A 25172-nucleotide genomic window follows, 5' to 3' on the forward strand; every position below is an offset into this window, starting at 1 on the left:
ATCCTTACGAGCTCTTACAGTCTGGATTATCCTTAAAGGACGCGTCGCTTACTATTAGAAAGAGCCTATCCCCGCCGAATTCCAGGCAGTGGTGTCTTATATAGTATAAGAATAGCAGCACTTATTAAGCCCTCTTAAGATAGTTAGAGGAGGGGTTAATATTATATTAGGAAAGCTTCGAATAGGCGAACGCGATATCGGGTCTTATCACGATAGCGGCGTATAGGATAGAACCGATTATACTCTAATACTAATAGACCTTAGGAATCGACGCGCGTATACCGTTACGGGGTATTAGCGGCTTTTTCGTTAATAACGGGACCTTTAGTAGTTTTCGGCAGAGTATATCTACATAGTATTTAACCGCGATCTTCTCCACATAGGAGGATTATAATAGCTATAACCTTCGGGTGGCTCTATCCCTTAGGACCTTAATTCCCAGGAACTAATGGATTTCTTCGCCTCCTAATAACCTATAGCTTTATTTGAGGGCGGCCTTAAGGTTATCGGCGTCCGCCTTACAATCTCTATAGTAGATAAGTCCGATATCGTTAACGTAGAAGAATAGAATTAAACCGTCGCGGAGTATAATATAGGGGTTATTAGGTATTGGCGTAAATCCTATGCTTTATAGCGTGCCGCTAAATTCCTCTTACTATAGTAGTAGCGATACCCTTAAGCCGAAAAGGGCTTTCCGTAGTAGCAGGGCCTTACCTAATACTTTGTAGCCTTACGGTATCTTTATAAATACCTCTTTCTTAAGGCTAGTGTTAACGAACGCGTTAATAGCGTTAAACTGCCTTATCTCTAGGTTAAACCGGGCGGCGATCGCTATTAGTATACGGAAAGACCGCGAGGCTAGCGTTACGGCTTAGTTATCTTTAGTCTTTAACCGTTTTTACTAATCCCCTCGGACTATAAGGCGTGCCTTATACTTAAGGAGGGTGCCCTCCTTATTAAATTTATAGGTGTATACCTATCTATAGGCGAGGACTTATTACTTATTAGCCTAATTACTACCTACCTCCTACTAGCAGCCTATTTATCAGTGCCCCTTAAGGTATTCCCCCTCGGCCTATAACTACCGCTCCCGTAACGGATAAAGGCGTATATCGCGGTGGTAGTTTAGTGGAGGCGGGAGATCCTCGCGGGTTATATACGATAGCGATAGCAGCTAAGAGGTATAAGGGGAATCTATAGCACTAACGTTATCGTCGTTAATAGCTTACTTCCTTATACGTATAGGATTATAAGTCCTGCTAGCATTAAAGAACGCCTTTTAGGCGTTATCGTTCTAGACCTTCTTAGTCGTGTATATACTTACGATAGTTCTCGCGATAGATAGGCGCGCGGGTAATAGGCGCGCGGCCGACGGGAGTATAGCCGACAGGCACCCCCTAGGGGCATTTATAGCTATCCGTTAGTGGTTATCGTGTTCTTCTACCTTAACGCCCCTAACCACCGCTAACGCTATAAGGAACGCGCGCGCGGGATCTTTAGGGGATATTAGAGGCGTAGGAAACGGCTTAAACCTCATAGTAGTAAACCATAAGGTGTCCGTAGTAATAGCGGTAGCCTCTCCCGTAATAATAGCAGTAGCGTCGGAGTTATAAGATTCTAAATCTATAGCTTAGTTATTAGGCTATAGATTTAGAACCTTATCTATAGTAATAGTAGTGGCCTCTCTCGTAGTAATTGTGACGGCCTCGCATTCGTCCGTAGTAATAGCGGTAGCGTCGCCTTTACCCGTAGTAATAGCGGTAGTATAGTCTTCTCCTATAGTAATAGTAGTGTCCGTAGTAATAGCGGTGCCTATAGTAATAGCGGTATAGTCTATAGTAATAGCAGTAGCCTCTCTCGTAGTACTAACGATAGCCTCGCCTATATCCGTAGTAATAGCGGTAGCGTAAGAGTCTTCCGACTTAAGATCTAATATATCTATAGCTATACCCCTTAATAGCAGCCTATTCGCGGTCGTGGTATAGGTAATACGGATAGAGTATAGGCGTTTCCCGATTTCCTCGGCGGAAGCTATAGCTTATAGCGTTTTAATCCTACAGTTAAATATCTCGTCTTCGTTAAAGACTACGTCTCTGATAGTAATAATATCCGTTAAGTATAGTAGCTAAATACGGAAGCTATTCGAGGATTAGTATCCGATATAATAGCCGATCTATACCTTCGGTTCTAGCCTTTATAGACGGTTCCTTTTAGCTTAGGCATCGCGCGTTTTTATAAAGACTTTATAGCCGTAAGCTCGTAGGTGCGTAAAGTCAGGTTAACGGCCGCGCAGGCCTATACATAGTATCTTCTAGTCGTTAATATATTATAGCGTTCTGTTATATAGATATATAGCAGTCTTAAAGATCTTAGGCTAAATAGATATAGGCAGATTAGCTCTAATCCTTATAGCCCTCGCCCTTCTCTTAACGATACCTTTAATCCGTTCTATAACACCGTTTTAATCCTATAAATATAGTACCGACGGCTAGCCTTCTACCCCCTTAGCAGCGAGGAAAGCAATAACTTCTAGGTGCTAAAATATCTTAGAATCGGCCCGTAGAACGCGTGGCCTAACGTCGAATTAAGTCTTAAGCAGGGTAAAAACGTCCTTTAGAGCATGCAGGATAAAGCCTTAGTCTCTCTTCTGTAGGTAGTAATCCTACGTATAACCTATATATACGTCTATAACGAATATAATAGACTTATATAGTCCACTCGCTAACTACTCCGCCTCTTCTAGATTGTGAAAATTAATAGCTAGGGCCTCTCCGGGCTTTAACGGGTAAAGGGATAGTATCCGCCGGATCTATATAGGCATTTACGACTATCCACACGCGTTATAGTCCGTTATACGTGGTCCCTTTATCTTCACCCCATAAATAGCGTCGACGATCTTTATAAGAGTATCAGTGCCGTAATAGCTAAGGCGTTCATGCCACTATTATACTGTGGTCTTCTACGGTTACCGCAGTTATCGTGATCTTCTATACGAGTTATCGCGGGGGTGCCTTACTAAAACCGCGAACGCGATAGCGGCCGTAGCTTCCGCGCGCTCGATTATATACTAGTTATAGATATCTAGTAGCTTATAGATAGGCCGGTTATCGGCGGAGCTAATAATAATATTATTTACGGTATCCTAGCGGTAACCTTATAGGCGTAACTAGTATTCCGAGATAATATTAGTAACGAATTCCTTATAGTATACGATATCACGGAGGCGTAGTAGCCTCTTCGTGCCCGCTAAGGATTATACACGTAGCTTAACGTCTCCGTATCCGAGGATAGGAGCCTTATAAATACCCACCTAAAGCGTTAATAAACTAACCGTGGGTAGTCTAACGGCCGTAACACGGCTTTAATTATTAAAGATATAGATTAACGATCCTAAGTCTAGGATCGCGTAGTATAATAGCGCTCTGGCTTAGTTAATAGAAAGGGATATCCCCTATTCTTATTATAATCTTAATAGTATTATCGTATAATAACGCGCTACCCCCTAGGTTAGGGGGGCTCCTAGTCTCCCCGTCACGGTAACGGACAGGTCTTTATAAACTATAGTAGGCGTAGTATTATAGAGTTAATCTTTCTGCACTTCCTCTATCTTATTAGCGGTAGTAGCTACTACTTCCCGCCTTTTCTATATCACGGTGTCTACGCGGTTTTTAAAACTATAAATACGTATCTTCTTTTCCGCGACCTTTATAATATCTTCACGGCCATGCTAGGTATAAGGGCGTATATCCGGCCTCACGTACTAATAGGCGGCGGTAGTATAGGTATTCTTATATATCTCGTAGGGCCTTCTTATTACGGGGGGGATAGCCTTTAAGGCCGTGTCGCTATAAGGACGCTTTTTATTATCTTTATTATTAGCAGTAATAGTATCCTTAGTATTAGGGAGGTTCCTAAGGGTATTAAAGGTGCCTCTCCTAACTCTAGGCTTTATAGCGGAGAATTATAGGCTCTTTATATTACTAAGAACCGCCCTTAAAGCCTTTACGAAGTCGTTAATCGTTAGCTTATTTTCTGTAATCTTATCGTAGTTATTTACTAAGTAGTTATTACTCTATTCGTAGGTAATAGGTCTAATAGCTTTTAACGCGTCTTCTGCCTAATAGTCCGCGCTTAATAGCTCTAAAACGCCTATATATTTATAGTGTATTATCGCTATTTTCTAGCTTACCATCTAAGCGTCTATATCCTTAGGTATAGCCTTTATAGGCGTAGTATATTATCGGTATAGGACTAGGGCTTCTTTATAAAGGTCTATAGGTATTAGTCCTACGTACGCGTGCAGGAGAGTAATCTAGGCCCGCGGGTTATTTACGGTATCGTCCTATAGCTAGGCGAGGAGGTTATATAACGTGGTATATACGGTCCTTTCGATATAGGAGCGTACCTCGTTAAACTCCTTCTACTACGCGTCGTAGTCTGCCTTTTCCTCGCGGTATATACGGCGATCTTATAGGTAGCGCGTACACCCTTTTTTAGAGAGGTCATCGATAAACGTGGGTGTCCTAGTTATTAGTTCTTTTATTATAGCCGTAGCCTTCCGGCGAGCGGCCGTCTTCCTCTTACCGGCGGCTATAGCCGCCGTGGTAGCGGCCGTGGCGGCGGCGTCCGTAGTATCCGTGGCCTTATCGCCCTTTAGCGTAATAGTGGAAGACGGAGTAGCCGTGATAGTGGTGGCCGTGGCCTCCTCCGTGTTAGGGTCCGCGGCGAGGGCTTCGTATTTACGAATATTAGTGGGTATAGGTATAGGGAGGAGATAGGTGTTAGCCTCCTTATCGCTTAGCTTTAGATTAAGGTAATTATCCTAGTAGGAGGCCGATTTACCGCGTATAGCGCGCTCCTAAACTACCTAATCCCTTTAATTAATAAGGGTAATAACGGCCGCCTTCTATTCAGCATTAAATAAATTAGAAGATATCTTTACTAGATTATCGTTTATTAGTTAGTTAATTAATAGGTAGGTTAATTAATCTCTTAATTACTCTAATTAGGTCGATAGTAGTTATTTAAGAGTGCTTATATAGACGTGATTACTTCTTTATAGTGGAATAGGGGTAGCCTTATTAATATCTATCGTTTAGGCGTTATAAACCGGGCTTATAACTATCGCACGTTAAAAGGCACTTAAATAATTAACTTAGTAGAGCAGAAATCTTATATATATGTATTATATCCAGTTATATCTAGGAGAATCTCTTATACCCTTAATTTAGGTGGTGAAGACTCTATTATAGGTACTATATCATTTAGATCCTATCCGGTCTTTTCCGGTATCCACCCTTATCATATCCTGATACCCGAAGTCCCCGATATCCGGAGCCCTTAGTCATGGAGTGGATCCCCCCTGGATCCCCTATAGGCCATATCGTGGTCCTGCCTATGCGACAAAAGTAGCACCTAAACAAAAGGACGAAACAAAAATTGGTGCAGGAAGCTGGGGAAAAAGCAGTCTTTCCGTTCCTCGGAGTAATGAATGTGGAAGCCAACTGGACAGAAACGGCTTGGGGACCTGCAATCGGGTCTCCTTTCCAAGGAATATAAGGAATATTTCTTAGAATGCGTAGACGGACGTCCCAGTGATACCTGTTGTTGGCCTTGTCGCGAAAGAGTGGCAAAACAAATTTAGTTAGGTCTTTACAGTAATACTGTACGACTGATGTTGTCTTCGTCAAGTTCTCCCTTAGGTACCTTAAGGTATAGAGGAGGTACGTATCTTATCGTGGACTCGAGCTACCTTACCTTAGGTACCTTACCGTAGGTACATAAGTAAGGTACTATCAACCTGCAAGGCACGTGTCGCAACGTCCATATCGCCGACTGGACAGGAGCTGACCACGTCAAAATCCATCCGTCTTACCATATGCAACTCTTGATGACAGTTTCAAGTTCCAATCACACCAAGTCGAACATTATCACCCAAATGGTGTCAATCATTGGCTGCCTTCTGCTCCTTACCTGCCATGCTCGCATATTGACTGATTGCTACATCGTACGCTACTACGCAAAGCCAAGTCTTCTGACTTGCTATTGTGCCTAAGGTACTGACTGCCCCTAGTCATCCATACGTGCTGCGTTGTTTCTATGCGAGTCAACGAAGAACCTGCAGGTTTCCAGCATCAGCGTGTGTCATGTGTGTCATTCAAAAGGCTGACGCGACATCGAAATAATTACTCGAATGCCTAGATCCTTCAACCGCCCACCGCCTTCAGATCCAGGGATTGATTTCCTGAATTCGCTAGCATCCCACTCTTTCTCGAGCGACGTCCACTGGTCCTTCGTACGCGGTGTACATGGCGATGACCGTGTTAAAAGAAGAAAGGTTTGATTTCGGCTGTGCGTCTGGTCGGCTCACTCACCGTCTACTGGCCCCCGGTTCCCGGCCCTTCATGGGAAGTTAAGGGGTCACGGCATGTGCAGCCCATGACCGCCAGAGATCATCGGTGAAGAAGAACAGGGGCCTCTGCATGGTTTTTGGTGGCAATCGGTGAACGGGCGTGCACCTAACCGCTACCGGTGAGAGCGATGGCCAGGTGGTGATGACTGCTCAATGGCTGCTTAACCCAGTGCAGTACGGAGGACGACAGTCGTGACCGATAGCCGGTGTAGCACGAGCATGCACTACATAAGCGGCTGCAACATAATCAACAGGGTAACCCCCGCAGAAACCGTCTCGATAAGAAGGAAAAGCCTACCTCAACGACATTGCTTACCTGAAACACGCGTGGAGAGGACGGACATACCAAATGCACTCCCCGGTTTCTTGGCAAGTGAACGTCATTCTGTGGATGTGTCTGGGTCTACGAAGTACTCTGCAGAGATGGCCCATGTACGTTGTAGCATGTTTACAAATGCCTATATCTTGGTTATTAAGGATATGGCCCGAACTCGGCATGGTCGGCTGCTGGGGGTCTAACTTGGAAAAGGACAAAATCCTCCATCATCCTCCCACATGGACGGATACCATGTGAGCTGGCTACATTTTGGAGAAAAAGAAGGTATAAAAAAAACCCTCTGGCCCCCAATTCTGCATGTAGATCGGCTTTCCCGGCTATTCAAGAGGACATTAATGATGACTCGGGATATCAACATATTGACAAGGGCGAAAAGGGCTGTCTCCACCTCGGATCGTTGGTGGCGGTGGGCTGAGTCTGACCGACTTCCCTCTCCTGGAGCCAAGCTCAGGAAGTAAGGCAATGAGCAGGTCAGTGAACCGTCAGATTCTCCACGAAGCTATCACGGATTATAGTTGGCCGCGAACCAGGCTGGCTCCCCTTGAGGGGGTACGGAGTAGCCGCTTCATGCAACCGACCACCGAACTATCTCTTGAGCGACTTTGCGAAAACGTTGCAAGAAGAGGCGACGATGTTATGGTAACAGCAATTTCGTAGCATTTGAACACGCACTTGCACTTTATCGCACGGTCAAACAAGTCAAACACTCCAACAGTCAAACAGTCAAACAGATTTGACACATAATTACACCAGCAACGCCACCGTCGAGTCTGCCTCGCGATGCGATCGATGGGTTGATGGTTTGGCAACCAACCGAGCAAACCAACCAAATTCCAAGTCAGGCCGACCATCATCAAAATTTTCGCGGGAAATGCCGAGGTTTTCCGTGTGTCACCTGGAAGCATAAAAGAAAAGGGAAAAGGGAAAAGGAAAAAAGGAAAAGGAAAAGAAAAACCCCAACCCCCTTACCAAGGACGGTGGTGTCCAATATCCACTGATCACACTCACTGGTTGGCCGAAATACCTCATTGTTCTGATTCTCATGTTCTTCGAGCCCTTTTGTATCAGCTGACACACAGGAATCCCAGGAATCCCAGGAATCCCAGACAGGCAGGTGGGCGGACAGGGAACCGCAGGCCGAGGTCAAAGACAATAGGCGGCCCGGATCGTTCCAGGAATCCTCTCCCTTGATTTGAGGATCTCGCTTTCCCGGTCTGACGGACAGGCAGGCTGAACGGAACGAATCTCTTTTAGTACCGATGGGAGTCTCAGTATCTCAGTATCTCAGTGTCTCAGTGTCTTGGCGTCTTGGCATCCTGGGCCTCGCGTTTGCCCGCGTGCCCGCGTGGACGCCTCACCCCGAATTGCTCCGTAATCGTTCGCACTTCCTTCCTGGCCTCCCTTGTCCTCCCTGAGTACCCCTCAGACCGGTCTCCCACATTTGAGCACGGCTGCGACCCACGTCAAGCTCTCACCGAGTCTTCATTTCTCATTTCAGCCTCGATCTTTCTTCGCTCAACCAGCACGAAGGGATCTATGCTATCCAATCGTCGGGGTCCCTTCACGAGCATTGAGCACTGATCGATTGAGGCGTGGGCCCTCTTCCCTTTCCTTTCCTTTGCTTTCCTTTCATTTCTTCTGGTCCAAGCCCAGTGTCGCGTTGACGGTGCTCCCCGACGGCACGACGGCAGGAGGAGCCATCTCACCATCGCACAGCGCAAATCACATCCGTAGTCGGCTGGCTCTCTTACGGAACGTTCTTGAACACGTTAGGTTCACGCTCGGACGACGAGTCAACGTCTCTGTTCTCTCATCGAACCCGGCCCCGAGGAGCCGAAAATCATCGACTACAATTTCTCTTTTTCGTCCAGGGCGCCGCGGGGGCTGGCAGCAGCTAAGAAGCAGCAAGTATCGAGTCGCAATCAACAGAACAACGAAAACAGGCCATCGCGGCCAGAATAAATTAGCCACAGTCGCAACAGTGAGAAAGAAGTGCAAGTGAGACTCGGACCGGTGTTTGGCAAGCAAGGGACAGCAGAAACAGCCGGAGTCACGAGGATACGGAAACAGTACGCCGTATCCGAACGTACACATAGGCGAGCCGGAGAGCAGACCAAGTTGTCACCCTTTTCTCGTTTCTCGTTTCTCGTTTCTCGTTTCTAGTTTCTAATTTCTCGTCTTCCCGTCTTCCCCACATCCGCCTCCTCTCTCGAAGCATTTCTTTTTCCCACACGCGGCTGGCTTAACGGTCCCGAGCCCGTGGCGCCCTCCTACGAAGTAGAAGGAAGGAGCACTCTATCTCTCTCTCTCCCCCGCTCTCTCTCTCTCTCTCCTAACTTCACTCCTCTGCCACGCCTCCTGCTCTGTTCCGGCCTACCTACTGCTATCTACCTAGGTATCCGTACGGATACTTCGTACATACAGAGCTGTTCCCTGTTTACCCCGTCCCTGGCCCTCCTCCTCTTGTTCACTTCCCCTGTTTTTCTGGGTCTGTTCTCTACCCGCAACTCCACCTACGCGCAAGGATGTCCGCGTCCGCCGTGTGGCAACGACTCTCGTGAGACGGTAGCTTTCCTACCCCTGCCCGGTAGGCGCCCTGGTGTTTGTCCGGAGCCTTTCCTGGTTCACTCCTGTTCTGCTGTTGAATACCTACTCCCGTACTTCCTACGTACTCCCCGCCGACGTTGCACACCGAACGTGGCACTTGCACATGCGGCCTCTGGTCCTTGCTGCTTCCCAAGGCCTCTGTCCAACACACCCACTCTGCCGTCTATCATGGTAAGAAAACCCGTCCCTCCCTCTTCTTTCCTTTCTCTCCTCCGCCGCCCCCCGCCCCCCGTCCCCCGTCCCCCGTCCCCCGTCCTCGGCCTACTGCATGGGTCCTATATTGCGACCTGCCCTCTCATCCACGCACACCGACCTAACACCCCCCACCTCTTCCTTCTTTACGACAAACTACCGAGACAAAACCCCTAGAGAAACGCCGAGGGCCATCCCCTACCCTAGTCTTGATAATCTATCTGTATGCGCGTTAAATTGATTGTCCCGTTTTAGAACCATAATAGTCTCAAAAGGCGCCGGCCGTTCGGTAACGAGGCAGACGCCTCGCCAGAGCCACCGCCCCAGGCTCACCCTCACTCATACCACTTCCCCCCCCCGCCGCGTTGGCAACCCCCCCAGCTCGGCTTGGATTTTTTCTCCTTACCTTATGAATTCCAGTCTCATCTTGAACAAGCCGCTCTCCCATATGGTCTCACTGGCTACCGGCTTCATAACCTAGCCCTAAACGAAGCTCATACTCTCTCTCTCAAGAGACAGAAATCGACAGCAACACCAAGCTACTCCACAAATATGCCGTCTCATCATTCCATGAACGCTCACCCACAGGGCGTCCCTGAGAAGCCCTCGGGCGGTCATGGTCATGCTGATCACCCGGCTGACGTTCTGGGACAACAACCGCCGGCGTCCAGCTTTCACCTCAACACCATCCCGTATGCTATTTCCGATGGATTAGCAAGCCTCAAGCTTCTCGTCTGTCCCGGCTGCCTCACACGCTGGGAGCAGCCCGAAGGTTCGGGTTTTTTCTATTTTTCATTTTCATTTTCATTTTATTTTCATTGTATATTATATATATATATTCTATTGTTTTTTTTTATACATTTTTATATATTATTTCCTCTGATTAGACCTCCCTTAGTTCCCTCCTCACGAAGCAAAGAACGAAGCTAATTCGAAATGATAACAACAGGCTACCAGGCACTACCTCAGTGCAACCCATGCGACTACGCCACCAACAAACCGTACGTGGCCGAGAAACCACCTTCTGCTCAGTTACCGGGTTCGGGGTCATACATGCCTGCCAGCATCATCTCGCATCAATCGTCGTCGTTTGCCAGTGAACCCACTGTGACCCGGGAGTTTGTGCCCAATTACCCGCCTCTGCCCGAGACCAGTCCGTTAACCGCGGACGCTACCACGGGGCAAGACTCCATATTCTTCCCGGCGCACACGTCCGTGGCAACTGCGGACTTTTATAGTCACCAACCCACAGTATCTCAGGTGTCTACCCAAAGCCAAGCCCGCGACGGTTTCTACGGGCACGAACAACTGGCCTCCGATCACGTGACATCCATTTCATACCCCAATGGATCGACGACCGGTGTGAGCAGACAGACTCAACTATCGACAGGGCAGACGCGGTTTATCTCGGCATATCCCTTGACTGACTCGGGCTTCAAGCGGGATCCAACAGAGTCGCAGGGTCCATCTCCTGTGTCGAAGCTCGACGTGGTCTTCCCCAACCAGAAACCGCCTGCAGCAAGGCGCGGTCCATTTAAAGACCCGGAGAAACGGGAGCAAACTGCGCAGACCAGGCGCATTGGCTCCTGCATTCGGTGCAGAATGCAACGCATCCGCGTAAGCAAGCTGTTGCATCTGAATTCTTCCCCTCCATCTGTCCAATGACTAACAGGGTTTTTTTTTCTTTTTTTTTTCGTATTATAGTGCCAGAGCAACCCGAAAACTCCGGACGGACCCTGTCTAACATGCACAGGAAAGCAACCCTCCAAAGTCTGGAGGATCCCGTGCCTTCGTGTCAAGCTGACGGATGTGAGACTCTTCAAACCGGGACAAGTGCATGGCTATGAGTGGACCCAACGCTGGAAAGACAGTATCGTCGATAACATTGCCAACTGGGCGTCGCCCGAGGAGAAATGGATCAAGCTGTCCGAGGGCCTGACGCCCACGTCGGTCGAACTCCGCGTCAGGAAGTTCATCCCACAGGACGGCGACAGGCTGGAGAGATCCTGGGTGCACCAAGGGGTCAGATGCTCCGTCCCTATTCCTCCCTACGCCATTATCGATCTAGGCGAAGCTCAGGAAGCCTATTCGGAGTACATCAGGTCAGCCGTCGGCAGCATGTTTGTCAGCGTCATCGACTCGGTGATTGGGACCGAACGAAACCTGCTGTGGCGGACGTATCACCTTGCGTGGATGCTCTCCCGGCACCCCAACGCCGAGAAGGACGAGAGGGAACTCCTTCGCAAGGCGCTCGAGCTGTGGATGGCCATCCGTCTGACCACAAGGTCGACGGTCATTGTGGGAGAGGAGACGCTCGGGATGGATCGTAACATTATGGACAAGACAAGTCCGCAGCACGGCAAGATACCGCTTCCGCCGGTGATGGGCGCTCAGATAGATATGATCCTGATCACGCACATCCAGTCGAGGCTTCGTCGCGAGATGCTGGACATGCTCCAGAAGATGACGCAGGCGACCAAGCAGAAGACGTGGCTGACGACGTATTTGGTCACATTCATCCTCTTGCACAACATTGCCCTGATTACGGACCACGATGCTCGATATGCGAAGAAACACGGGATGAAGGTGGGCAGGCCCTGCAAATTGACTTTTTCTTTCTCCTTTTTTTTTTCTTTTTTTCTTTTGTTGGGATCAAGACAAGGTTTCTGGTCAAGCAGTGCTGACTTTTTACAATGTGAAACACAGAGGCGATGGGCACGCGACGAGGAAGTAAAAGAATACATTTTTGGTAAGATAACCCAGTCAAGTTAGATCTCTGTGAGGACCCATGCGGGTCGAAAGAGATGTTTCTTACCTTTATCTTCTGCCTCCTTGCTCGGTCTCCCACCGCCGCTTCTTCTCCTGCTGACGAGAGCTTGCAGGGGCGGTCATACTTCTCTCCTACTTCCACTACTGCAACAAGGGTGTCTTCCCCTTCACGGATCAATGTCGAGACCAAGATCTGCAAGGACTGGCAGAGCTAAACGAGAATGAAATGCACTTTGTGCATCAAACGAGAATATGGGCCACGGCCCACAGTGAGTCCTCCCCCGCCCATCCCTTGTAGATCTTCGGCAGCTTGATGTAGTGCGGGACAAACCCTACCTATTTTGATGGGGGTCGCATGAGCCTAGGCTAACACACGACTAGGGGAAGAGTGGGAAGAGCTGCATCGGAACGAGTGCTACGAAGATGGGTACTTCTGGATCAGTCAAATCTACACGCACAACTGGCAGCCGCGGGCGTCGGTGTGATCCGCCCGCCGGCTGCGGAAGCTATGAGTTGGGAGTTCAGGGACAAGCTGGTTTTAAGTTGAGGCGTTTCCGGAAACGAATTCGATTATTCCTCTTTTCGTACTAGGGCCCAGTCAACTGCGCAAGGCTCCTGCGGGCGCACCAGAGCGGATATCCGAGATTGGACTTGGAGCCTGCGGGACATCTCTCTCTCTCTCTCTCTCTCTCTCTCGTGTCCTGAGCATGACCAAAGACCAACGCACGAGACAATGTCATCCAAAAAATGTTGTGGATAGGCGAAATGAAGTCGTATGGTGTACGGAGAAATGAATAATGGGCGAATGGAGGAGATGGTATGTAGGAGATGACCTTGTATGTCTTTCAGTATAAGATTAGTACAGCCATGTTGCTTCCACATGTCCTCTCGACCTGTTCCTGCTCCGTCCGCTAGTCGAAAGGAGCCACCCTGATCCTTGGTTGTGGAAATCAACGGTGTTCCGGGGAGGACGGGATTGGGTACTAGTGTAAAGACGGACGGCCTATGTTAGGGCCGCTTTAGTGCTGCTGAGGGCTGAAGGTCACAAGTGTATCCACCAAGCCTAGGATATGATATGGCGTCGTCTTCGGCAGTTCCACTATTCTGGGTACATACCTTACAGATAGATGGCAGTGATGAATGTACATATGTACAGGTACCTAAGGGGGAGGGGGCTATAGGTCAGAGGCTCGAACAGAGAATTTGCGCTGGCCAGAGCCGGGGCGGAGATATTTCTGTTAACATAAAGTTCTAAGACTACAGGTATCGACAGTCTGGCCAGTTATTGGGCTCTGACCTGTACCCCCCCTCGCCCCCGTAGGTATGGATATCCGTAATTACTTAAAGCTATCCAATGACTTCCGCCAGACCACGAGTTACGCGCTGTTTGTCTTCCTTTCTTCTTGTCCGATCCATACATAACTAGCTTATTTGATGCGTATGCAAAAGTAATTTGACTCGATTCGGCTGTGCAAGCAAGTAAGCAAATTTGTTATCACACCTGGGTAGGGCGCAAGGTGCATAAGGTGGCATGTCGAGATTACCTTCTAGATCGTCACCGCATGTTCTCAGGCAAAGACCTAATTATGGCATCTAGACCTATTAAAGGCTAAGGTAGCTTGCTGCTCTTTGGTAACTACCTAAGGTACCTTAGGTAGGTACTTTAGTAAGGTACATACAACATAAGTTACAAAAGTTCGAATAGGTCGTCACGGCGGGGTCTTGCCGTGTCGCGGTGAGCTTTGTGGCGCGTAATAAAGGACTCCTTGGTGCGTGAGAGCGACCCATTTCCCCATCGTCCTGCATGCCGAGAACTGGTGAGAAAGGAAAGACAATGAATGGCATGTACCAGAAACCAGACGACTGGACTCGGACCTAGGACTACGGGAGTACTTCGTACTTACTTCCCACGCGAACGCAAACGACCTTGAACCTCTTTTATCTTTTACCAATACTTAAGGTACCTAGGTACCACATTCGTCGGCCAGAGTGAGACACAAGTGGCCGTCGAAGGAGAAGACCAGTCTTGGAATGTTTTTAGTTGCCTAGGCCTTCCCCGATCCCCATTTCCCGTTGTCTCGGTTCATCGAAGCAGAGTCTCTGACCGATGCGTCGTCTCATCAACAGATGGATGTCGAGGTCCCCAAAACGTACGTTGTACACGTGTAGTACTAAGTAGGCGATCCCTGCGAGGGCCGAGAAATTAGCGGCTATTAGTGGGTACGCATTTCAAGAAACTGGAAACTGGTCCCTGTCAGATACAGCTAACTGGAACGGTCAGAATAGGGTTAAAATTGAGGGGTTGAAATCGTCGATTGATTGAGATGATTATGTACTGTTCTGTCACCTGCAGGACCGTTACGGAACGGCTGTCACCGTTGTATCCATGGTAAAAATTCTGCAGGTGTCCGTTCGCCCGGATTACCGAGGGTATAATCCTTCAGTTAAATGCATGCCTGTTACGTAACCATAAAGACTATAGTCTATTTAATATATCTCTTAATCGCGCTAAAACGTTAGTTATATATTTAAAGCTATTCGGAATTAACTAATATAACCTCTCTATTATAGCCGCCCTTAAATTTATCTTCTAGTCCCTCTAAATAATACATTAAGACTTCCACTAGCTTCTTTTACTATAGACGGTCCTGTATATCCACTACGCCTACCTAAGCCCTAAACGTCGTAAACTTCTAGCTATATAACGTATTTATTAATCCGTCCGTTACTATTTTCGAACTCGCGGTATAAATAATACGAATCTTTCTACGTGCATTTACTTTCCGTAGCTAGTAGCTATAGATATCTACGTGCTGTAAACGCGTTATGAATATTTTAATCTGTTAATTAATAAGATATATTATTTAGCTATTATTGTATAGGATTCGTAATTCTAGACCGTTAAATTTAACGCCTATACCGAGTAGTAGCCGTTATATAAAGATACGCTCTTTTACGTCTTATACTAACGCTAATAGCTCTGCCTCTATTATTAAAGTTATTACTATATCTTGCTTATTAGCCTGCTAGACGATTATACTGCCAAATAACCGGACTATAAACGCTTAGCTAATCGTATTATTAGTTAAGGAGGTATTGGTATAACTCTTAATTATATCCCTACTCCCGAGCTCTAATATATATAATTAGCTACCAAGTAAATATAGGATAAAGAAATCGGTAGCTACGTGGTACTCCGGGCCCGGGTTTATATTAAATCAGTAGAACCGAGAGACTATAAGCACGGTATCTGGCCAGGAGATTATAGCCGCTTATAGCACTAATTCTATATTCTATAATACCTTTTAACAGTAGTTAACATACCGGAATATAATATTAGACCTGCCCCCTTACTTAGGTAAAGAGGCTAGTAGTTATTACTATAGCTACTAGAGATTAGCAGTTATTTAAGCTTACTGATATAATCGTATTATAATAGCTATATCTTATAAGCTAATTGATCGGGAATAATCTTAATTCTAAGAAACTATTATAGTAGATCGCTACCCTATAGCTTATAATACTACTATAGGTTATAACGGCTTATTCTATTTATTCCTTATATTAATACTTATAAGTAATAACTATATTATACACGTAGAAGAATATAATTAAACCGTGACGTAGGAAGTAATAAGGCTTTTATAGAATTATCTAAGCCCCGTCCGCTTATAAGACTATAGTAATATGCTTTTACTATAATAGAGGGGACTTTTTAAGATGGTATAACGCCTTTTTTAGGTATAGGCGTCCTGTAGGAGCTAGAACCTATAGCGGCGGCGGATATACAGGTAGTATAGAGAAGGAGCGTATATACGAACGCGTTTGTAATATCGTAATATAAGATTAAAACGGCTGGCGATAGGTATTAACGCGCGGAATAACCTTCCTATATGTATAGGAGCATAGGCCTCCTTGAGAGTAGATTAATATTATGAATCTCTACGCACTATAAACCGTGCCTTATATTTACATAGGAACTTATATTTATCGAACTTATATGTAATTACTTATATATAACCAAGACTTTAATACATAGCCGTAGAGGTCGCCGGTACTTATATCTATAACCGTATTTCCTTATAGCTCAGTAAATAGGCTTCTTATACCTCCCGAAAAAAGACAGTATAGTGGTAGTGGTCGCGGACGGTACTAATAGCTACTATATTATAGGCGTAGATATCTTCTTCCTTTTTAACCGTAAGGCGAGATTACTACTTCTAGGCCTTTACGGCTGGGTATTTTAAACTATAGCCTAGGGGAGGCCGGGAAAGAAATGGGAGTAGGTTTAAAATAAGAAGGAGTGTATAGAAAGGGGTCCTTAGCTTAGGGGTATATAAACGGCCATGATTCTAGTCCTAGCTCCTATTCCTAGATCTAACTAATAATATTAAGTAGTTACTTCTCTATTAGCTACTATAGATTATCCTTAAAAGCATTAATATCTTTTTAAAAAAGATCGTGTTTATTAGAATTAATATTATCTATACGAATAATCCGAGTATTACAGAGGCCGTGCACCTATATATAGAAGATATTAGTAGAATCGTTAATACGCCCCGCTGCACTATAGATACTAAATAAGGCACGGGAACCGTGTTCCACGGCAGTCTACTATTAGAACCGTGTTCCACGGCGGTCTATTATTAGAACCGTGTTCTATAGTGGTCTACTATTAGAATTAGGGTCCACGGTTACCGAGCCGAACTATCTCCGGGGTTCCCCCGTAAATATATTAGCTCGGGGCTTCGCCCCTTAGTTTAGGGAAGATATCTTTATTACACCTTATATTTTATAGTAAAGGTTACCCCTCGAGAAAAGCCTGGCTTATAGGTCCTAGAGTACTAGCTAGCTAGGGATATACCTGGTTAGGGTATATTAAATAGTAGTAACTAAGCTTTTAGATAAGGTTTATATACTTCCGCCCGGCGTAAACGATATATACTAAGACTAAATATATATATAGTATACTAGCGGTCGCGAACTACGTATACTAAGACTAAATAGGTATAACTGCTCGCGCTAGGCAAAAACGCCTCCCCTTTAATAGGTTTAGGCGTAGAGTAATAAAGGGAGCTACTATTAAGCGTAGGAATAGCGACTATACTAACCTGTATTAGCCGTAGAACCCGAGCTTCGATACTGCGATTACCTTTCTAACGATTATTAGTCGGCGTAGGCGACTATACTAACCTATACCGACGCTAACCGTTTTTAACGATTGCTAAAGGGCGTAGGATAGCACCTATACTATCCTATATACTAGCGTTCTCCGTAAAACCCGAGCTCCGGTAAAGAACTACGGGGCGTACTAATTCCCCCCCCCCCCCCCCCCCGCCGTAGCACTAAGCCACTTAATAATCCCCCCTTTTTCTCCTATAGTACTAAGCTACTCGATAATCCCCCCCTGTTTTATTTTCCCCTTTTCCCGCGGAGTATAAAGGGAGCTAGCCTCCCCTTACCGTAATCTTCCTTTCACCTATACTTTACGGAGAATATTTTCCTCCTAGCGCGGCTCGCCTTTATACGATTAGCTTAATATACTAAGAATATCCGAGGCTAACGGCGTAGTAACCCTAAGAGGAAAAGCGTAGAACTAGTATCCATATAAGAGGCTATATCTCTTAAGGCTTAGGGGGTATATCCTAGCCTTTATTGGATTTACCCGAGGCCCTTTAGTTATCCTCCCTATTAGAGGGAGGGCTTCTCCTTATTCTATTAGCCTTTATCGGGTTTACCCGAGGTTTCCTCGGCTTTTCTCCTAGTTAGAGGGAGGGCCTCCCTATAACAGACTCGCCTTTAACCGTAACCGATAAGTTTACTAAGGCCCCCCGGCCTATCCACGGACTATAGCACGTATACCGCCGTGTCTATTATTCCGACTAGGACCCTAAACTCCTATCGGATTTCTGGACGCCGCGGAAGGCTATAGTATCCCCGGACAGCTAAACGGTACAGATCTCTACTCGCCTTATTACCGGCTAAGGATCCGAACGCGGACCCGTTTACCGGGCGAATATCGTGGTTTACTATCTTCCCCTAATATATCTCCGTCGTTTTATAACGTATACTCTTTTCCTTTCCCCTTTTTCTTTTCCCTTTTTCCCTTTCCCTTCTTCCCTTTCCCTTTTTCCTTTTCCCTCTTTCCTTTTCCTTTCTTTCCTTTTCCTTTCTTTTCTATCTATCGCGAATACTATCACCGCTAAAAGACGCCCGCGGGATATAAGGCTTATATCGCCCGGGGTAGATATTTAGGGATATTAGTTCGTGGACTATCTGGTAGTCTACTATTAGAACCGTTAGATTCGTGGACTATCGGCAGGATACGGATAGGTATTATACCGTCGCGTAATTATAGAGGAGCCGTGTAGAAGGCGTTAAATAACCTTTATAAAGCGTTAAAGAAGTAAACGCCTAAATAACCGCAAATAGTAGTGGATATACGTTAAAGAAGACGGAGGCGCTAAAGGCCGTTATTCTAGGCGATAGCTAAATAACTATAAATAATAGTAGATAACTCGGAATAGTAGTGGATATCTAAAGAATATTATAGTAACCCGTAAGGCGGTTAGGAGGTATCAAATAAGCCGCGTTACCCGGAGTATAGAGGAGAAAGGACTAGAAACACCGTAATATACTTATAACCGGACTATCTAATCTCTTCGCCGTAATTACTACGGTGCTCCACGTAAACGTAAAAATAATAACTAAACGCACTTATAAGATTCCTATAATCGCCGCGTTATTATAACCTCCTAAGTTTCTTCGTTATAATGATCTCCTTCTTAACGTTTCGTAGTAAACTTATATTATAATAAATCCCCTCGCTTTATACCGTGTTAGTTTACTTATAGTTATTCATAGTATAGTAAGTTTAACTATACTCCTTATACTGTAATTAGTATCTACTGTAAACTGCCGTATTACTAAGGACTCCGTGTATAATTACCCTATCACGGTGATTCTCTAATAAGTAAATAGCTACCGCGATTCTCCTACGTGCTTATATAACTCCTTTTACGCCCGTAAGACTATAAGTACCTTAAGCCTCGCACCGCTAATAACCACCCTTCGCAGGAAGCTAACTAGCATTATATTATCCCCGATAAACGCGATATAGTTCGCCGCGCTAGATCTAGTCGGTAACTAGAAGTCTAAGGATAATATCTATTAGGAGCGTTTTAAAAGCGTATTCCGCGGTCGGCGCCGGGGGATTAACCTTAGCGTTAACGGATACTTCCGGGCGCTATAACTATATAGTAATAAGAAGAAACATATTAATAGGCTACCTACTATCGGTACTAAGTTTAACTAATAGCGCCGCGAAAACCTTATAAAGATTAAGTAAATACGTAACGAAGTCGTTTAATAAGGCTATAATAACCCGCGGACCCGCGGGTTAGAACGTATAATCTATATACCGCCTTTATACCCCTATATCTCCCGGGCTATTATTAAGGAAACCGCGCGTGTATTAGCGCGCTAATACTCTTAGCCCTAATAGCTAATTACTACTAATACCGAGGTCGCCGGCTAAACGCGACTAGAGTAAACCTTCGATAAGCACGTTATTCTGTCGATAACTTATTATAATCCCGCCGGCTAGTTTACTAGTATAGCGCCTTAGACGCCCGCTAAACGCCGCTGCCGCTCGGTGTATATTACTACTAATAGGTCGCTTATACCCCTTAGTACGCGTACCCGTATAATATTCGCTTCCGCCGATAAAGCCGCTAAGAACCGCGGTACCGCCCCTTAGATCCTAAGCACTATCGATCTTACTACCGGGGATATCCCGGATTCGCCCGGCTATATAAATACTATATTCGCCGCTAAGCTTTTAGACGAGCTAGAAAAATATATAGGGGAATACCGTACTATTCTTAATAATATCGCGGCCTTTAATAGGGGGGATATCGATAGACCGGAGTTCCTCCGTATTATCGCCGCCGTAGCCTTTAACGCCGATTATTACGCCGGCGATATCTATCTATTCCTTATACGGGAATATTATAATACCCGGTCTAAGCCCTCGCCTGCGTAGTAATTTATTAAGACTATCGCCGCTATTAATAATACTAGGCCCGCCCGCGCTAAGCGCCGGGCAGAGGATAACGGCGGTGCCCTTATGCCTAAGCGCGTCGTAACTATATCCGGAGAGATTAAGGTATAATAAGACCTCGCCCCTAATATTACTCCTCGGGTGCTTATTAACACCGCGCGATTATAGTAGTAGGACCTTAACTTAGATAATAGCTAGAAGATCACGCTTATTAGATAGCGGGGATACGCTATTAGTATACTAACGGTAACGGCCGGTTTTACTAAGAACTAGATTAAGAACCACGTCTCTAAAGATCCTACCTAAAGCGCGGCTAACTAATAGCTACTTATTAAACTATAGCGTCTTAAGGCCTTTATCTAACTAGCGCTAATAGATAGTAATAGTATTAACCTCTCCGCTATCCGATAAAAGAAACTCGCGGACTATTTAGTTAATAACCGGGATTTAGCGGAGAATATTATAAAGCTTTACGCTATTCTCCACCATCACTTTAAGTAGTATAAGGAGCGCGGCCTCCTCGCTATATGCGATATCTCTATCACCGAATTAGCGGAAAAACGCGATACGCTTTCCTTAGAAGATACCGCTAGTATTTACGGCGTTAATATACTAGGTCTTAGCCTACCGTATATACTACTAGTAGACCTTAATAATGATTCGGATACTATAGACGTAATAGAATAAGCCGGAGATATATAGAATTTGCGCTAGATACGCCAGGGTCTTTATAGTATAGTTTATTTTCTTTTATTCTTTATTCTTCGGTTTTCCCTATTATAGTCCTGTATATTTATTTTTTCTTCCTATATACTTTTACTTACCCGTCCGGAATTATAGGAGGTAGTCGATAGCCTTATCGCTATCCTGCCGCTATAGAAAATAGCGGTAGTGTTTATTATTTCTCTTACTCCGTTTAGTTATAGGTAGCGCCGTTATAGGTAGTATTAATAGCAGTCACCGCTAAGGCGCTACGCCTCGCTAGCGCGAAGTAATTTTCCTTTATTCTCCTCTAACTCCGTTATCGGGATATCTGCTATAAGTCCGCGTCCTAAGCAGGGTATACCGTATTCTACGGCCATACGGCGGGGAAGCCCGCGAGATATAGGGCTTTATAGCCCGGGGTATATAATACGCCTCGGCGTACTATAGATACTAGATAAGGCACGGGAACCGTGTTCCACGGCGGTCTACTATTAGAACCGTGTTCTACGGCGGTCTACCGTCAGAACCAGGGTCCACGGTTACCGAGCCCAACTATCTCCAGGGTTCCCCCGTAGATATATTAGTTCGGGGCTTCGCCCCTTAGTTTAGAGAAGATATCTTTATTATACCTTATATTTTATAGTAAAGGTTACCCCTTAACACAAGCCTGGCTTATAGGTCCTAGAGTATTAGCTAGCCAGGGATATACCTAGTCAGGGTATATTAATTATAGCCGATAAAATACCCTATATAGATATATAGTATAAGGCGGTACTTTAGCCTATTATTACCTCTTTAAGCCTCCTTTATTATTATATATACTATAAAACCGTAGGCTTATAGATAGGACGAAACCGGCTTCCGGCAAAAGAGAATCTTATATAGAGTTTTAGCACTATAAGGGGGTGTATTTATAGATATATACTGCTAATAGCACGGGCTCCGGCTATATAAATCTAGGTAGCCAGGTGTATATCACTATTGTAAGCCCTTTACTAATAATTACTACGCCGGCCTATTCGGCACCTTTATTCTATGTCTAGATATCTATGGTATAGGGTTATAAATCGACGCCTTTTCTACAGAGGATAGCTTATATCTTATATACCTGGAAAAGCTTATTACCGCTCTTAACAACACGGGGTTCAATATTAAGCTATTACTTTACCTATATAATGAATTCTTTAATAATAGTATAGATATCTTCGACACGCTTAGACTTTATAGCGTAGGTGCCCGCAAATCTACTATAATGGTTGGTAAAGAATATAACTTAAGAGTCGTCGTTAAATATTATATCGAAATCTATAAAGTCCATTACTTATTACTCGCCTATATAATTAGCTATCATATAAGGTCGCCTACTAACACGCCGCTTAATCTTCGCAAGTACATAGGCCTCGTAATCGATTATTATTAGTCCTTTACTCATAATCCTAACGCCCTACGCCTACTCCTCTAGGTAACTAATAGGTTTAGAGTCTATATACCCTAACTGTAGATACTATAGACTGCCCTTAATAATATTAGATTATCGTGTCGTCAATTTACACATATTTCTACGGGTAATAGAGTCTAGAAGAGTAGCTGTAGATAAGTCAAAATTGTTATAATGAATGTATTTAATAACGGTTCAATTAAAGCGTTAACTTAGCTGGTACAGAATAGGTCTATTAGAATAGCAGATATAGTTATTCGGCGGCTTGTAATCCTACTAGTATTCTCTTTTCCGGGGACGTTAATTAGATATAAGGTTATAAGTAAAGCCCTTATATAGTAGGTAATATTTAATTACCTAAAATTATAGCATCCTATTAGTCCTTCTACTCAAATAGTCATACTACCGTCACCTTAGATAAGAAAGTAGGAACTACTGGAGATGACGCAACCCCACCCCTCGTAGTAGGTATGAAATCTGTAAAACAGGAAGAATCGTTAAAGATATATATAATAGTACCGAAATCTAAGATAGTAGAGTACTGTAAAGAGTAGCTAGTAGTTGCGCTACTCGTAAATGTAGTAATCGGTATAGTGCTCGGGCTACTAGCTAGTTAAGCCTCCTTCTATTTAGTGCTATTATTATTATATTTAACCTTCTTATTCTTCCGTAGTTTATTGACTTTATCCTTAATCTCGGGATCGTATTTAAGGATCTACTACACGGCTTTAGCGGTGTGATCTCCGCGTCTTTATTTTCCGTATGCTTATTCCGGAAAGAGGTAGAAGCACCTGCTAAGATCGTGACCGGGGATTCCGTATGCATAGTAGACCTTCTTATAGATGGATTAAGGGTGCCTAGAATTAGAGCGGTTAGCCGTTACGGCCGTAGAAGAGGAAAAGGAAGGGGGTTTTCTAGCTTCGTTTTTCCCACGTCACTTATAAGGCTTAGCTATAGGGTCCTATTCTCTATTCTTGTTCTTAATATTAAGGGTGGAGAATACTATAGCGTAGTAGTTCTTACGCTTTTCTTAGTCTTCAAGTCTCGTGCTAATATACTCCTTTCCTAGGCAACAAATATGCTATAGAATTATAGTCTTATTATCTATAAGATGGTCTTCGGCTTCGGTCTAATCGCGGCTAGCTATAAGCTGTATATCCTGGAAGAAATCGCCTACCTACATATACATGATAGATATCGCATTAGAGTTACGGTAACACTTAAGTAGCTTCTCCTATATCTTTATCTACTTATTAAGCTTTTTAAGGTTATTCCTACGCTTACAGAATATACTAGTATACTTATTATAGGTATGAGCCTAGCGCGTAATAAAGTATCAGGCGGTACTATAGTAAGTATAGTAAATATCGTTATATATATTATAACGCAGAGCACTACGTAATAGTTATTTACGTCTTTTAGCGATAGTGGTAGCCTATTATATGTATATAGCGTTAACGCTTTTAAGGTATTTATCGAATTAAAGATTTAGTATCTTCTAATAACTAACTACTATTGTATAGAAGTATCACCGATTACCCGTTAAATCTGTAATCTACGTGGGCGCGGGCCCTATAATTATAACGGCCTAGGTACCCTAGAAGTCGGTATAATCGGCTAGATTAGATTACTACGAAGGGGGGACCAGGTTATTAGGGCGTAAATATCGCTAAGCGTTATTAAATATAGCTACCGGTACATAGTAGCGGCGCTAGAGCTCCTAGTTCTTATAGATATAATAGAGTATAAGGTTAGTCTTATTTATCTTGCCGAAAGTAGGTCGTTAAAGTAGTTATTTTAGTAGGATTATAAATAGTTCTCGACTTACTATAACAACTCGACTAGTATAGCTCCTAAGCGGTAGTAGGATATATAAAAGTATATATTATCACTTAGTAAATAATACTCTTAACTATTAGATATAGCGTAGCTAGGACTATAAAAATAGGGTTAAAATTAGGGATTAAAATCGTCGATTAATTAAGATAATTATATACTATTCTGTTACCTGCAGGGCCGTTGGGGAACTACTACTACCGTTCCATCTATAGTAAAAATTCTGCAAGTGTTTATGCGCCCGGAATACCGAAGTTATAATCCTTCGGTGAAATCCGTGCCCGTTACGTAACCGTAAATACTACGGTCTGCTCAACAGTCCCTCGCCGTAGAATCATCGGGACGTTGCACCTTTACCACGCGGCATCCTTAATACCTTGCCTACCTTATGCTACGAATACGGATAGCCGGGATTTCCCCCCCAGCCATTGGCACGTTCTTTCGTCCATTGACGATCCTCATCCTATCAGTTGAAGCACTATCCGTGTTATTGCTGTCTAACTAAGGTATGGTCAAGTTTTGCTCCACCATTGTTTCTACGAAGTAAGGTAGTGTATTATGACATGCACGGTACCGACCCGTCGGCCTTGACACATGGCCCGGTGTGATCCAGGATTGTCCAGTTCCCCAATTAACTAACCTCATGTCTTTTTGGTCCTCCTCCTCGTTGCCATTTGGCACGGGACTTAGTGCCGCGCCCTGATTTGAATCGCTAATTCGTTGAGGATCTATTTTGTGGGCGTGGGCGGCTCCGACATCATTACGACGTATTACGGAAAGACAACTGCCTCTCCCCATGGTTTCTGCTTGCGCG

At 44.8% G+C, this 25172-nt stretch overlaps 1 protein-coding gene across 1 annotated transcript; it reads left to right on the top strand.

Annotated features, from left to right (window-relative positions):
- Positions 1–10118: 10118 nt before the first annotated feature.
- On the top strand, positions 10119–12615 carry SODALDRAFT_273925 (hypothetical protein; the record flags this gene model as incomplete). Its single annotated transcript, XM_028607925.1, has 5 exons — positions 10119–10326; positions 10498–11165; positions 11253–12134; positions 12255–12297; positions 12431–12615. 5 exons carry the CDS (start codon positions 10119–10121, stop codon positions 12613–12615), a joined length of 1986 nt encoding a protein of 661 aa, XP_028467880.1.
- Between the last annotated feature and the right edge of the window lie 12557 nt (positions 12616–25172).

Source organism: Sodiomyces alkalinus (assembly GCF_003711515.1).
Source record: "Sodiomyces alkalinus F11 unplaced genomic scaffold SODALscaffold_3, whole genome shotgun sequence".
NCBI classification, from domain to species: domain Eukaryota; kingdom Fungi; phylum Ascomycota; class Sordariomycetes; order Glomerellales; family Plectosphaerellaceae; genus Sodiomyces; species Sodiomyces alkalinus.